The sequence below is a fragment of the Pan paniscus genome, chromosome 6 (assembly GCF_029289425.2).
Source record: "Pan paniscus chromosome 6, NHGRI_mPanPan1-v2.0_pri, whole genome shotgun sequence".
Classification (NCBI taxonomy): domain Eukaryota; kingdom Metazoa; phylum Chordata; class Mammalia; order Primates; family Hominidae; genus Pan; species Pan paniscus.
In genome coordinates this window covers 175,310,151-175,325,314 of record NC_073255.2, presented here as the reverse complement: position 1 = coordinate 175,325,314, position 15,164 = coordinate 175,310,151, and the positions used below count along the sequence as shown (strand labels likewise).

Genomic DNA, 15,164 nt, shown 5'->3' with positions numbered 1-15,164 from the left:
TCAAAAACAAACAAACCAAAAGTCAATACAGGCCTGGGGCGTGGTGGCTCACGCCTGTAATCCCAGCATTTTGGGAGGCTGAGGCAGGCGGATCACCTGAGGTCGGGAGTTCGAGACCAGCCTGACCAACATGGAGAAACCCCATCTCTACCAAAAATAAAAAATTAGCCAGGCGTGGTGGTGCATGCCTGTAATCCCAGCTACTCGAGAGACAGAGGCAGGAGAATTGCTTGAACCCAGGAGGCGGAGGTTGCGGTGAACCGAGATCATGCCATTGCACTCCAGCTTGGACAACAAGAGTGAAACGCCATCTCAAAAAAAAAAAAAAAAAGTCAACATATACTTATACTTTCTTTTATAAATAAAGTCTCTGCCAGGCATGGTGACTCACGCCTCTAATCCCAGCACTTTGGGAGGCAGAGGCGGGCAGATCACAAGGTCAGGAGTTTGAGACCAACCTGGCCAACATGGTGAAACCCCGTCTCTACTAAAAATACAAAAAATTAGCTGGGTATGGTGGCACAAGCCTGTAGTCCCAGCTACTCAGGAGGCTGAGGCAGGAAAATCGCTTGAACCTGGGAGGAGGAGGTTGCAGTGAGCCGAGATCACGCCACTGCACTCCAGCCTGGGCAACAGAGCGAGACTCTGTCTCTAAATAAATAAATAAAGTCTCTGTTAGATCATTCCCTGAAAGGCCTAGATAGGTGACCAACTCAATGATGATGAGCACCCACCGTACCATACTGTGGTCTCCAAATATTATTTCCCATGAAAAGGAATCAAGGCACCTAGGAGAAATGGCTGCTTCAAGGTCAAGAACAGAAAAAACAGCAAGGGAGACAGCAATGACTATTGCAGACTCAAACAGAGGGACACACATACACACACGCACACACACACACACACACGCACACACACACACACTCCTCTTATTAGTCACCTCTGAAGAATCCTAAGAAATTAACTTACTGCTCTAAAAATTGGCAACTAAAGGGAAGGAATCAAAATTGAACTGACCTTTCCTGGATGCACTATAGCTTAGGGTAATCAAAGAATTGATGAAGGAAGCTTTCTCTTTCTATTCCAGTTAAGAAATAAAGAGGAATAATAGAATAAAAATGTCACTATTTTTCAAAGCCCTAATGAAATACAGGATCTTGGCAGTGATCATTAATGGCCATTAACATCAGAAAAAAAGAAAGACAACCAGACACCATATGCTTCCTGATGAGCATACACATGGACATATGGATCAAAATATTCTTACCCTTCTCCCACAACGGAACCAGAACCTAAACAAGCCACTACATTTTTATTCAGTTTCACAAGATATATAATCAGCACGTTAAATGACTTTATGGAAATTATCAGCAAAATTCAGAATAAAGCTAACTCTATTGAATATGCAACTCAGTTTATGCAACAAAAACATTAAATAGGAAGAAAAGGAAAGCAAGTGAAGCAAAGGGGTAACTTGAGATTAATTAGGTTTGAGACAAATCAACCAAATGTACTGTGTAGGCCTTGTTGGATCCTTATAGAAACAAACCATTGTTTAAAAAAACCTATAATATTCAGATCCATTTGATTACTGCTTAGATATTTGATAATAATGAGATCATTAAGCATTTTTAAAAAAAAATTTTTTTTTTTGAGACAGGGTCTCACTCTGTCACCCAGGCTGGGGTGCAGTGGCATGATTATGGCTCACTGCAGCCTCCATCTTCTTGAGCACAGGTAATCCTCCAACCTCAGCCTCCCAACTAGCTGGGACTACAGGTGCACACCACCACACCCAGCTTGCTTGCTTTTCTTTCTTGTTCATTCATTCATTTATTCGCTCAGACAGGGTTTCACCATGTTGCCCAGGCTGGTCCTTTTATTTTTACATAGAAATTCATATGGTAGTTATGTTTACAGAAAAAATATTTTACTGAAGTACATACCAAAATATTTACAGATGAGGCCGGACGCAGTGGCTTATGCCTGTAATCCCAGCACTTTGGGAGGCTGAGGTGGGTGGATCACCTGAGGTCAGGAGTTTGCAACCAGTCTGGCGAACATGGTGAAACCTTGTCTCTGTATCAAAAATTAGCCAGGCGTGGTGGTGGGCACCTGTAATCCCAGCTACTTGGGAGACTGAGGTTGCAGTGAGCCAAGACCTCACCATTGCACTCCAGCCTGGGCAACAAGAGCAAAACTCCATCTCAAAAAAAAAAAAAAAAAAAAAAAATTACAGATGAAATCATATAATGGCTGGAATTAACATCAATGTAATCTAGTGGTTGGTGGTGTAGTATCAGAGTATGCACAAAACAAGAGTTGATGGCTATTGATCTAGGTGTTGGGTCCATGGGCGTTTGTTATGTCAACTGTTTCTTTAGTAATGCTTGAAATTATCTACAACAAAAAGTTTTTAAAACTTTTCAAAATCTCCAGCTACGAACTCTCTTTAGAGCACCACTCTAACCATGGATGACACCTCTACTTTACAGTCTCACAGGCAATGCAAACTCAATCCCATTCAAAACCAATTTATTATCTCTACCTAACTCCCACCCTCTTTATCATGATCTCTGTGAAAGGCACCATCCAGGCAGTAAAACATCTCTCACCTTCCACACCCAATCAGGCATATCAAGTTCTCTCTGGGTGGTAACTTCCTTTCCTTATTGCTACCATGCTAATTCAGCTCCCACTATCTCTTGCTAAGTACTGCCTGGTTCAAATTCATCCCCCATATGACCTCTCCAGTCTCCATCCTCACCAAATGCCCCCAGCAGCACCCTATTCTCATACCACATTTCCTACCCCAACCCATGCATGCCCAGTATCAATATTTAGGATGTCTAAATGTTGGACTCCATCTCTAGTTTAACTTCTTCCTACTATGTTTCTGTGACAGAAGCAGACTAAATAAACATAAACGTACTGAAAACTAATTGATCACACGGAGGTATAAAGCAGCCTCTTAAACTTGTCCTTTGGATTAGAATCCCTTTAACTCTCATGTCCTATTATCATCATTTTATGTCATAGGAATATCCTATCTGATTGACATTTATTTATGCTACTTTACATTTGAAGATTACTTATGCTACTGTATTTTTTAGTTTTCTGGATTAAGCATACACAGATACTACTATGAATATGACTAATGAATATCTAGAATAGCTATAATCACATGTAAAGCAAAGTGACATGATGCAATGGAAGACAGAAACAAAATCATTTGTATTTAGAAGAGAACTTTCAGAGGACTTAAGTGCTCAACACTGTAGCCTACATAAATAATTATGTTTCTTTCTTTAAGGGTGGTTTCACAGTTAAACGATTAGAAAGTTTATCTCCCACAGCAAGCCTGTCTGTTTTGGCCTTTGATAAGGTTCACATCAGGAAGAATTGTGGATACTTTCCAAACTACAAAAACAGGTATTTTAGTCAGTAGTAGCTATGTTCATTTAAAGTGAACCTTAAATTCCTGTAGTTCTACCAAGGAACAAAAAACTAAAAATTCAACAAAAAGTACAGAAATTAACCATGTGATTACTAGAGTCCTGAAAAACATAGCTAACAACTGCTTTTCCCTAACCAGATTTAGTTCTTTCCCAGATCTTCTGTTTCAAGTTAAGGGAACTGTAAGAGGAATCATCAATGAATCAAGATCCAAAAGTAGACTAACACACTATACTTAGCACAAACTGTAGAATTAATCTCAACATGGCTAACCCCCACTGGAGTACTATAGATTATGCATGATAGATTTGACATCTAGATTTAAGAAGCCAAAAGAGATGTTCTACATGTGGGTTATAGAAATTAGAAAGAAACGAAAAACACCATTGGATCTCTAAATCCAACACCTTGGACAATGCTGCCAAGTAAGCCTTTAGTTAGTTGGGCATGGTGGCATAAAGCTGTAGTCCCAGTGACTCAGGAGGCTATGGTGGGAGAATCACTTGAGCCCAGGAGTTGGAGACTGCAGTGAGCTACGACTACATCACTGAACTCCAGACTGGGCGACAGAGTGAGACCCTGTCTCAACAACAACAACAACAACAACAACAACAACAACAACAACAACAACAACCACCCCCAAAAAACAAATGAAGCTTTCAAAGTAAGACCATGCAGAAAAGAAGGCTTTCTTAAAAATGTAAAAACCTTACTGATCAAAGACATGGTGTCTTTCACATGTATCATTATAGAGCTTATCATTAAAATAGAAAAAAAGTGAAAAACTGAGCTTGAAATAAAAATCTCATTGTCAATACACGGTAAAAGTAAAAAGAAATGAAGTAATGTCAAATATAGAATAATGGTTTCTCTGGAGAAGACTGGAATGTGGGTATGCAATCAAGAGCTTCTGGACTGTCACTGTTTCACTGTTTTATTTCTTAAGGTGAATTATTCATTATTCTTTATATTCTTTTAAAATGTTATATAACTTTATAGAACAATTAACTAATGTTTGGCTCCTTTTATTTTAGAGATCTCCAGCATTTTAGGTTGCCTCATCAATAGTTGGCAAAAAGAGGCCAGGCACGGTGGCTCACGCCTATAATCCCAACACTTTGAGAGGCCAAGGCGGGTGGATTACTCAAGGTCAGGAGTTCGAGACCAGCCTGGCCAACATGGTGAAATGCCATGTCTACTAAAAATACAAAAATTAGCTGGGCATAGTGGCACACACCTGTAATCCCAGCTACTCATGAGGCTGAGATGAGAGAAGCACTCGAACCCAGGAGGAGGAGATGGAAGTGAGCCAAGATCGTACCACTGTACTCCAGCCTGGGCAACAGCGCAAGACCCCACCTCAATTAAAAAAAAAAAAGAGGCCAGGTGCGGTGGCTCACGCCTGTAATCCCAGCACTTTGGGAGGCTGAGATGGGCGGATCAAGAGGTCAGGAGATCGAGACCATCCTGGCTAACATGGTGAAACCCCGTCTCTACTAAAAATACAAAAAACTAGCCGGGCGTGGTGGCGGGCGCCTGTAGTCCCAGCTACTCGGGAGGCTGAGGCAGGAGAATGGTGTGAACCTGGGGGGAGGAGCTTGCAGTGAACGGAGATTGCGCCACTTGTGAACTCCAGCCTGGGCAACAGAATGAATGAGACTCTGTCTCAGAAAAAAAAAAAAAAAAAAAAGAGCTGGCAGGCAAAAGGTTCAAGATGTAATACACTTACCTGATTTGACTTTTCTACTGTACTGCTGGGAACCTCAGTAGTGTCCTTCACAAAAAAGTTATCTATGATGTGTCTCTCTGCACATTCTTGGCTGCAAACTGGGCAACGAATGACTCCAACTGAGAAAAACAAAATTATATTCTAAGTTTTAATACAAATATACTGAGTACTTAACCAATACATCTCAAACTGTGACTTTGTTCTTTTTCAATGTCCATTCTTTTTAAATTCATACCTGCTGTCACTTAAAAACAATTGTCTATGTAAATATACTAATTTTATCTATACATCACACATGAAATATTAAACGATAAATAAATTCTTCATAATTTTAAATGAAATGCCTCCCTTCCCCCACATCATCATGGGCTAAATGCTTTTACTGTTTAGCAACTTCTCTAGCAGTGGTTTTCCAACAGAAATGTACAGAACTATATGGGAGATTTTCAAAAGAACAAGGAGCTCAGGTTTTCTCTAGACCTGCAAAATTAGGATTTCTGGAAGTAGAACACAGACATGCTCCTTTTGTTTAAAATCTCCAGAGAGTGTAAAACACCATTTCCTTTTAACAAATGCAAACAGTATTCCTTTGAACAAAAAAGAATGGTCTTTCGTAGTGCTTGGTAAAAACAATAAATAAAAATAACAAACAAGTTAAAACTCTAATATAAATGACCAGTTAACGGGTGCAGCACACCAACATGGCACATGTATACATATGTAACAAACCTGCACGTTGTGCACATGTACCCTAAAACTTAAAGTATTAAAAAAAAAACCAAAAAAAACTCTAATATAAACTTGATGCCATATAATTTAAACTATGGAAGACTGCAATAAGGTTCCCAGATATATTTTTTAATGAAATGCATAAGAACAAATACAAAGTAATCCAAAGGCCAATTTCATATGTATAAACAAACAACAAACAAACATTTAATGAAAAAAAATTTTACAATAGCAACAAAAATATGTTAAGTACTTAGAAATAAATTTTAAAAGATTGTGAAGGTCATTGTGCAGGAAAATATTAAGCTATATTTAAAAATATTTTAAAATATCTAAATCATGAAGAAAGCATGTTCATGATGGTAAAGATATCAATGCTCCCACAAACATATCTATAGATTCAAAGCACCTCTATTAACAATCCCAACAGAAATTTCCATAGAATTTTCACAAGCTGAGGGGACACGCCTACCAACTAATAAAACCTACTATAAAGCTATAACAATTAAAATGGTGTGATTTTTTTAAGGCTTACATAAATGTACACTTTATATATATCAGATGTTCACTAGAAATCAGTGGGAAAAGGGATGAACTTTTCATGTTGCTGCAACAACTATTGGGGGTGGGGAATGAAATTAGATCCCTACTTCATCTGATCTAAAAAAAATAACTACTTTGAGTAGATTAACAACTATAAAACTTTCACAAGAAAATGTAAGAGAATATCTTTGTGACCTTGGAATACAAATTTATTGGAATAAATTTTTAAGCTAGAAACAAAAAGCAAGAGCTATAAGGGAAAGATTAATATATTCACCTTTGTTACAGAACTACAGCTAGTGAAAATATTACCATGAACAAAATGAGAAGACAAGCCTCAAGGTGGAAGACCTATCTAAACACACAGTACTGGCAAAGAATTAATACTTCAAATCTGGAAAGATGTCACAATGCATTTCAGAGAAGATGGAGTAAACGTAATTTTCATTATGCCTCCAGCTTCACACAGCTAAGAACTCTAGACATTCTTTATAAAACATTAAGTGTTACCCCCAATTTACAGATGAGGAAACTGGGTGCTACGACTGGCCTGTAGTCACATAACCACTAATGACATGTCATGTGCACACTCTACAATGTAAGTATTTAAATGGAGATATAGCATGGACTTTAAAACTGTACAAGACCTAGATTAGCCCTCTTCATTGATTGCTCTGTAACTCCTAATCAATCTTTTTGAGCCTCTTTTTCATCTTCTATAAAACAGTAATACATGATAATCATCATGATACTTAACCTATTGAGAACTTGCTGTGTTCTAGTTAGTGTGCTCAATATTCCACTTCCATTAGAACAACTCTGAGGCAGGATTGTTGTAACGATTTCACATGAGTAAATGCACACAACAGGTCTAGCCTAGGCTGGTACCTGGTAAACCTGGGCAGTAAGCCCTGTACTGTCCAGCTAAAATCAGATGACAATAGCTGGCTCTTTCTGAATCAGGTAGATGAGGACCAGCACAATCTCATCTATATTGACTCCCTCAAAGTATGACCTCTAAGGCTACAAATAAATTCTGAGTCATGGATATACCTCTACCTAATAAGGAACAAATTGAAACCAAATGTTAGTAAATCCTAAATTTACATCTCTAACAGAACTTCATTCCCAAGCCCCAGATGTACCTTTTTTTTCAGTACTAGAAAAACAAAGCACTACATATTACACAGTAAATACAATCATGAGCTGCATGACGGTTTTTTGTTGTTGTTGCTACTGTTTTTTTTTTGTTTGTTTTTGTTTTGAGACGGAGTCTTGCCCTGTCTCCCAGGCTGGAGTGTAGTGACATGATCTCAGCTCACTGCAACCTCTGCCTCCCTGCTTCAAGTGATTCTCCTGCCTCAGCCTCCCAAGTAGCTGGGACTACAGGCAACGTGCCACCACCGCCGGCTAATTTTTTGTATTTTTAGTAGAGATGGGTTTTCAACATGTTAGCCAAGATGGTCTTGATCTCCTGACCTCGTGATCTGTCCACCTCAGCCTCCCGAAGTGCTGGGATTACAGGCGTGACCCACCACACCTGGCCACTGCATAACGTTTTTTTAGCCAACAATGGATCGCATATATGTCAGTGGTATCATAAAATTATAATGAAGCTGAAGGCCGGGTGTGGTGGCTCACACCTGTAATCCTAGCAATTTGGGAAGCCAAGGTGGGCAGATCACTTGAGGTCAGGAGTTCAAGACCAGCCTGGTCAATATGGGGAAACCCCGTCTCTACTAAAAATACAAAAATTGGCCGGGTGCAGTGGCATGTGCCTGTAGTCCCAGCCACTCAGGAGGCTGAGGCAGGAGAACTGCTTGAACCCCAGGAGGCAGAGGTTGCAATGAGCCGAGATCGTGCCACTGCACTCCAGCCTGGGTGACAGAGACTCCATCTCAAAAGAAATAAATAAATAAAAATAAAATGGAGCTGGAAAATTCCTATCACCTAGTGAAAGCTGTGGTAATATTGATAATACTGTGGTGCAATGCATTACTCATGTGTTCAGGGTGATGCTGGTGTAAACAAGCCTACTGAGCTGCCAGTCATATAAAAGTATATAATGTTCTAGGCCCCCTTCATATGCACTCATCACTCACTCCCTGACTCATCCAGAGCAAATTCCAGTCCTGCAAGCACCACCATGATAACTGCTCTATACAGGTGTACCTTTTTTTTTTTTTTATCTTTTACACTGTAGTTTTCTAGGTTTTAGATATGTTTAGATATACAAATACCATTGCGTTACAGATGAATACTACAGTATTCAGTACAGTAACATGCTGTGTAGATTTGTAGCCTAGGAGCAACAGGCTGTACCATATTCTCTTGGTGTGTAGTAGGCTAAACCACATAGGTTTGTGTAAGTACACCCTATGATACTTATACAACAAAATTGCCAAAACTGCACCACCATGCCTGGATAATTTTTTTTTTTTAATGTACAGACTGGGTCTCACTATATTGCCGAGGCTGCTCTCAAACACCTGGGCTCAAGGGATCCTCCTGCCTTGACCTCCCAAAATGCTGGGATTACAGGCATAAGCCATGGTGCCTGGCCTTATTCCTTTTTTTTTTTTTTTGAAACAAGGTCTGACTCTGGTTGCCCAAGCTGGAATGCAGCAGCATGATCTTGGCTCACTGTAGCCTCCACCTCTCGGGCTCAGGTGTCTCCCACTTCAGCCTCCTGAGTAGCTGGGACTACAGGCCTGTGCCACCACACTCCACTAATTTTTTTGTATTTTTAGTAGAGACAGGGTTTCACTATGTTGTCCAGGATGGTCTCAAACTCCTGGCCTCAAGCAATCCGCCTGTCTCAGCCTCCCAGAGTGCTGGGATTACAGGCATAACCCATCATACCTGGCCTCTTATTCCTTTTTTCTACAAATGAAATGTTTCAAGCTTTTGGGTTTTGAGATGTGAATATGATTTGTTATCTCCTTTCTGTGAAGTTTTAGTTTCTAAACCTAAGCATAATGCAGGGCATATGTTTTGACATTATGTGCTAGGAATGGCTCGCACTTCTTTGACTGCCTAGCTCCACAAAAGAGATGTACATGGATTTAAAGTCTCTTATTATACACGGTAGATCACAACACAAGTGAGTTAAATGACAGGATCATGATATGGATCACCACCAATCCAGCAACTTTATTCCAACATCCATGACAGACAAGGGAGAGGATACATATAACGCAAAATAGTGTTGTCCGTGGTCCTGTCAATATCACTAGTAGTATTGACTCTTACATACATAAATAACAAAAAAACAAAAAACAAGTAAATGCTATCTACAAGAAATCTACTTCAAATACATAGAGAGAGGTTAAAGGAAAAACAAAAAACAAAAAAACAGAATGCTAACAGATACACATTCAAATAATAAGCATATGTACAGTGCTCCAGGTTGCCTTGAACCAAGCCAGTTCCCTGCCCTGCCCCACACCTTTGTGTAACTGTATAACATGCTGGGAATGAAGCATCCTGAGACAAGGAGGAGCTGGTTGGAAGAGCCTCCGTTTCTGTTCCTGTCATTCCCTCCACCCTCAGACAGGATGTCCTCCAATGCTTTAGCCCAGTGAATCATGTTGCTCCTGGGACATAAACCTTCTTTCCTGGGTCCCTTAGCTGCGATCCACAGACAAGAGACCATCTGTTCTGGGCAGCTTTCCCAAGCCTTGAGGGACCGATTTGCAATGAATGCTAAGCTTCTCCTGTCCCTTGCTGCCCATCTGTGGGTAATAAAACTGGACTTCATGTAACCTGTTGTGCTTATAAATGTTTTGACTCACTGGACTCAGGCAAGTAGTAAAAATACAGCCCAAAATATAGTGGGCTAAAATGGTAACCAGTACACAGTGAACATCCTTCATAATATGAAACCAGGAGGACTTAATAATACTCTCAGACAAAGCAGACTTTAGAACAAGGACTATTTACAAGAGATAAAGTGAGAACATGATAAAGGGGTTAACTCATCAAGACATAATCCTAAATGCATATGCATCTAATTAACAGAGCTTCTGAAAATATAATGTAGAAATTGATACAGCTAAAAAAAAATTTTTAAAAAAGACAAATCCACATTACATTTGTTGATTTCAACTCTCCCCTCTCAGAAATCAATAGAGCAGTAGACAGAAAAATCAGTAAACATATAGAAGACTTGAACAAAAGAATCAAACCTGATCCAATTGACATTTAAAAAAACAATGTGAGCAGGCCAGGCATGGTGGCTCACACCTGTAATCCCAACACTTTGGGAGGCCAAGGCAGGAGGATCACCTGAGGTCACGAGTTGAAGACCAGCCTGGTCAACATGGTGAAACCCTGTCTCTACTAAAGGTACAAAATTAGCCAAGCATGGTGGTGCATGCCTATAATCCCAGCTACTCAGGAGGAGGAGGTAGCATTGCTTGAACCCAGGAGGCAGAGGTTGCAGTGAGCTGAGATCACACCACTGCACTCCAGCCTGGGCAAAACTCCGTCTCGGAAAAAAAAGAAAAAGAAAAAACAATGTGAGCAGAAGGCACATTCTTTAAGCATGCATGAGATATTCACCAAGATATAACATATACAGGAAAATAAAACGTGTAAATAAATTTATAGCTAAACCCACACAGGGGGCCAGGCACACTGGCCATGCCTGTAACCCCAGTACTTTGGGAGGCCAAAGTGGGAGGATCACTTGAGCTCAAGAGTTCAAGACCAGCCTGGCCAACGTGGTGAAACCCTATCTCTACTAAAAATACAAAAATTAGCCTGGTGTGATGGCAGGCGCCTGTAATCCCAGCTACTCGGGAGGCTGAGGCAGGAGGATCGCTTGAACCCAGGAGGGAGAGGCGGCAGTAAGCCAAGATCGCATCACTGCACTCCAACCTGGGTGACAGAGCGAGACTCTGTCTCGGAAAAAAATAAAAAATAAAATAAAAACAAAAATTAGCCAGGAGTGGTGGCATGTGATTGTGGTCCCAGTTACTCAAGTGAGTTGAATGACAGGATCAAGAGGCTGAAGTGGGAGGATGGCTTGAGCCTGGGAGGCAGAGGTTGCAGTGAGCTGAGATTGCGCCACTGCACCCCAGCCTAGGTGACAGAGTGAGACCCTGTCTCAAAAAATAAATAAATAAGTAAAAATAAAAATAAAAAAACCACACAGGGTCAGGCACGGAGGCTCATGCCTGTAATCCCAGCACTTTGGACAGCCGAGGCAGGCGGATCACTTGAGCTCAGAAGTTCAAGACCAGCATGGACAACATGGTGAAACCCCATCTCTACAAATAAAAATAAAAAATTGGCCAGGTATGGTGGCGTGTGCCTGTAGTCCCAGCTACTTGGGAGGCTGAGGTGGGAGGATGGCTTAAGCCCAGGAGGCAGAGGTTGCAGTGAGCTGAGATTGCACCACTGCACTCCAGCCTGGGTGACAGAGCCAGACCCTGTCTCAAAAACCAACAACAGGCTGGGCGTGGTGATTCACACTTGACGTCAGGACGGATCACCTGACGTCAGGAGTTTGAGACCAGCCTGGCCAACATGGTGAAACCCTGTCTCTACTAAAAATACAAAAATTAGCTGTACATGGTGGTAGCTGCCTAATCCTAGCTACTTGGGAGGCTGAGGCAGGGAGATTGAACCCAGGAGGTGGAGGCTGCAGTGAGCCAAGATCAAGCTACTGCCCTCCAGCCTGGGAGACAGAGCGAGACTCTTTCTCAAAAAAATAAAAAATAAAAAATAAAAGAAATTGTAATTGAAACCTTCCCATCGGCCAGGCGCGGTGGCTCACACCTGTAATACTGGCACTTTGGAAGGCCAAGATGGGAGGATTGCTTGAGCCCAGGATTTCAAGACCAGCCTGGGGAACAAGGTGAAACTCCTTCTCTACAAAAAAGATCCAAACCAAACCAACCAAACAAAAAACCTTCCCACGAAGAAAAGTCTAGACACAAAGGGCTCCACTGGTGAATTCTATTCAATATTTAAAAAAGGTAAGACCATCCCTAAGCAAACTCTTTCAGAAAAGAAATAATTCCAACCTTATTTTATGAGGCCAGTATTACCCTGATACTAAAATTGGACAGTCATTACAAGAAAAGAAAATTACAGAACAATCTCTCTCATAAACAAAAAGTAACAAAAAATCATTAACAGAACACTAGAAAATCAAACCCAGAAATACATAAAAATACATATACATCATGATTAAGCAGGGTTTATTCCTGAAATACAAGGTTGGTTGAGCATTCAAATAACTCATTATGTTAACAAAATAAGGGAGAAAAGCCTTCTTTGATCATCTCAATATATCTGGAAAAAAAAATCTGAAAAATTTTGGCTGGGCACAGAGGCTCATGCCTGAAATCCCAGTGCTTTGCGAGGCTGAGGCAGGAGGATTACTACAGGCCTGGAGTTCAAGACCAGCCTGGGCCACATAGTGAGATCTCATCTCTACTAAAGAAAATACAATTTAAAAAAGGAAAAGAAAATCTGAAAAATTCACCTATCCATAACAAACTTTCAAGAACCTAACAACAGATGGAAACTTCTTCAACCTGATAAAGACCATCTCTGAAAAACCTACAGCTAATATATATTTAATGATGAAATACAGAATCCTTTCTGCTGTCACCAGGAAGAAGGCAAGGATGTCCACTCTTAGCACTTCTGTTCGGAACTGTTTTAGTGAGTGCAAAAAGACACAATAAAAAATAAATAAATCCAGATTGGAAAGGAAGAAGTAAAACTATATTCACAGGTGATGTGATTGTATATGCAAAAAATCCTAAAGCATTCCCAAAAAAAAGCTACACGAAATAGGGGTAATATTAACCAAAGATATGCAGGACATGTATAGTAAAAAACACAAAATGAAGATTAAAGAAGACCTAAATAGAGACATTAAAAACATTATTAGATTGGTAGACTCAACACAGTTGAGATTCCATGTCTCCAAACTGATCTAAAGATTCAATGCAATCCCAATTAAAATCCCAGCAGGGGATCATTTTGTAGTAACTAACAAACTGATCCTAAAATTTAATGAAAATGCAAAAGACAGAGAATAGCAATAACAATTCAAAAAATACCAAATTTGGAGGACTTATGCTACTTGATTTCAAGATTTACTATGGATAGAGCTACAGTAATCAGAGTGGTATTTGAGAAAGGAGAGAAATACAAACAATGAAACAGAATAGAGTCCAGAAACAGACATATACATATCGATTATATAACAAGTATTTAATCAGAGTCTCAAAAGGATGGACTGAGAGAAAATAAAATGGGCAAGAATTTTGTAGAAGTGAAGTAACAGAGCCTACAAGTTTCCCAAGTCCAATGACTCTCAAGTAGAATAAAAAGAAACTAACATCTAAATACATCACACTAGACTGGACATGGTGGCTCACACCTGTAATCCCAACATTTTGGGAGGCTGAAGCAGGAGGATTGCTTGAGGCCAGAAGTTTGAGACCAGCCTGGGCAAAACAATAAGATCCCATCCCTATAAAAAAAAGATAAAGAAAATAAATATACCATCCTAAAACTGCAGAAATCAAAGACAAAGAGAAGCCTTAAATACAAAGAAAAAAGGATGAATTATCATGAAAAAAGACAAAAGTAGGCCTGTTAGCCTACTTTTGTCAGCTACAGTGTAAGTCAGAAGACAGTAGAAGGCTGTCTTCCAAGTGCAAAAATTGCCTAACCAGAATCCTAAATCCAGCAGAAATATTGTTAAAGACTAAGATGCATTAGTTGAAACAGACTGTCAGAATCAATAATAAAATCCCACAATACGCTGCTATGTTGCCAATTCGATACATTTTGTAGGTTCACTACTTTTAGAGTTTACTTTTAGTTTAGATATACACTTATTTTTGAATATGTAAAACATTTACATTGGTTCAAAAGTCAAAAACTTATTAAAAAGTATAGCAAATTTCTCTTGCATCTTTATCACTCAATTCTATTTGCCCTACTTCACCTTCCCTATAAATAATCATTTTTATTAAGCCGTGTTTTCTGGTATGCGAATATTTCTTTTTCCTTTTTCCTAGAAGTTCTTTTTGCAAAAAACATTGTACTGCAGCTTTTTGTTGTTGTTGCTGTTGTTTTAACTTAACAATACATCTTGGTGATCACTCCATAACAGTGAATACAGATCTACCTGCATTCTTTTTTTCCCCACATGGTATGTACCTCAACCAGTCTTTTTTACAGCTTATTTCCCATCTTTTGCTATTACAATGATGACTATTGCAATGAATAACTCTGTCTACATGTCACTTTACTAGTGGCAGATGTACCCTTAAAATAAATTCTTAGAAGTGGGTTTGTGGGTCAAAGGATAAAAAAACCTGCAATTTTGTTAGAAACAACCAAATATACTCTTGTTGGGAATGTATAACAATATCCAGTTTCTCAAAGTCTCAAATAGAGTATGTTAACAAACATTTGGATTTTTGCCTGATAGGTGAAAAATAGCTATATTGGTATAGTTTTAGTTGACACACTCCTTATTGCAAGGTTTAACATCTTTCTTTTTGTTGTTGTTCCATCTTTTTTTCTTTTTTAAAACACAGAAGGGGTCTTGCTATGTTGCCCAGGCTGGTTTTGAACTCTTGCCATCAAGTGGTCCTCCTGCCTCAACCTCCCAAAGTGCTGGGATTACAGGCATGAGCCACCATTCATATTAATCACAGAAGTAATTCCA

The 15,164-nt window shown here is 39.6% G+C and overlaps 1 protein-coding gene across 3 annotated transcripts in view; it reads right to left on the bottom strand.

Annotated features, from left to right (window-relative positions):
- TRIM24 (tripartite motif containing 24) overlaps window positions 1–15,164 on the bottom strand; it is a 126,734-nt gene that overhangs the window by 76,560 nt on the left and 35,010 nt on the right. For 2 of the 3 annotated variants that reach the window (XM_003813422.5, XM_003813421.6), the window contains exon 2: window positions 5,186–5,304. In XM_003813422.5, the coding sequence (XP_003813470.1) occupies window positions 5,186–5,304 (119 nt within the window). Of the gene's footprint in view, window positions 1–5,185; window positions 5,305–13,862; window positions 13,969–15,164 lie in introns of those variants that run through there. The other variant, XM_055115424.2, reaches the window with a different exon arrangement.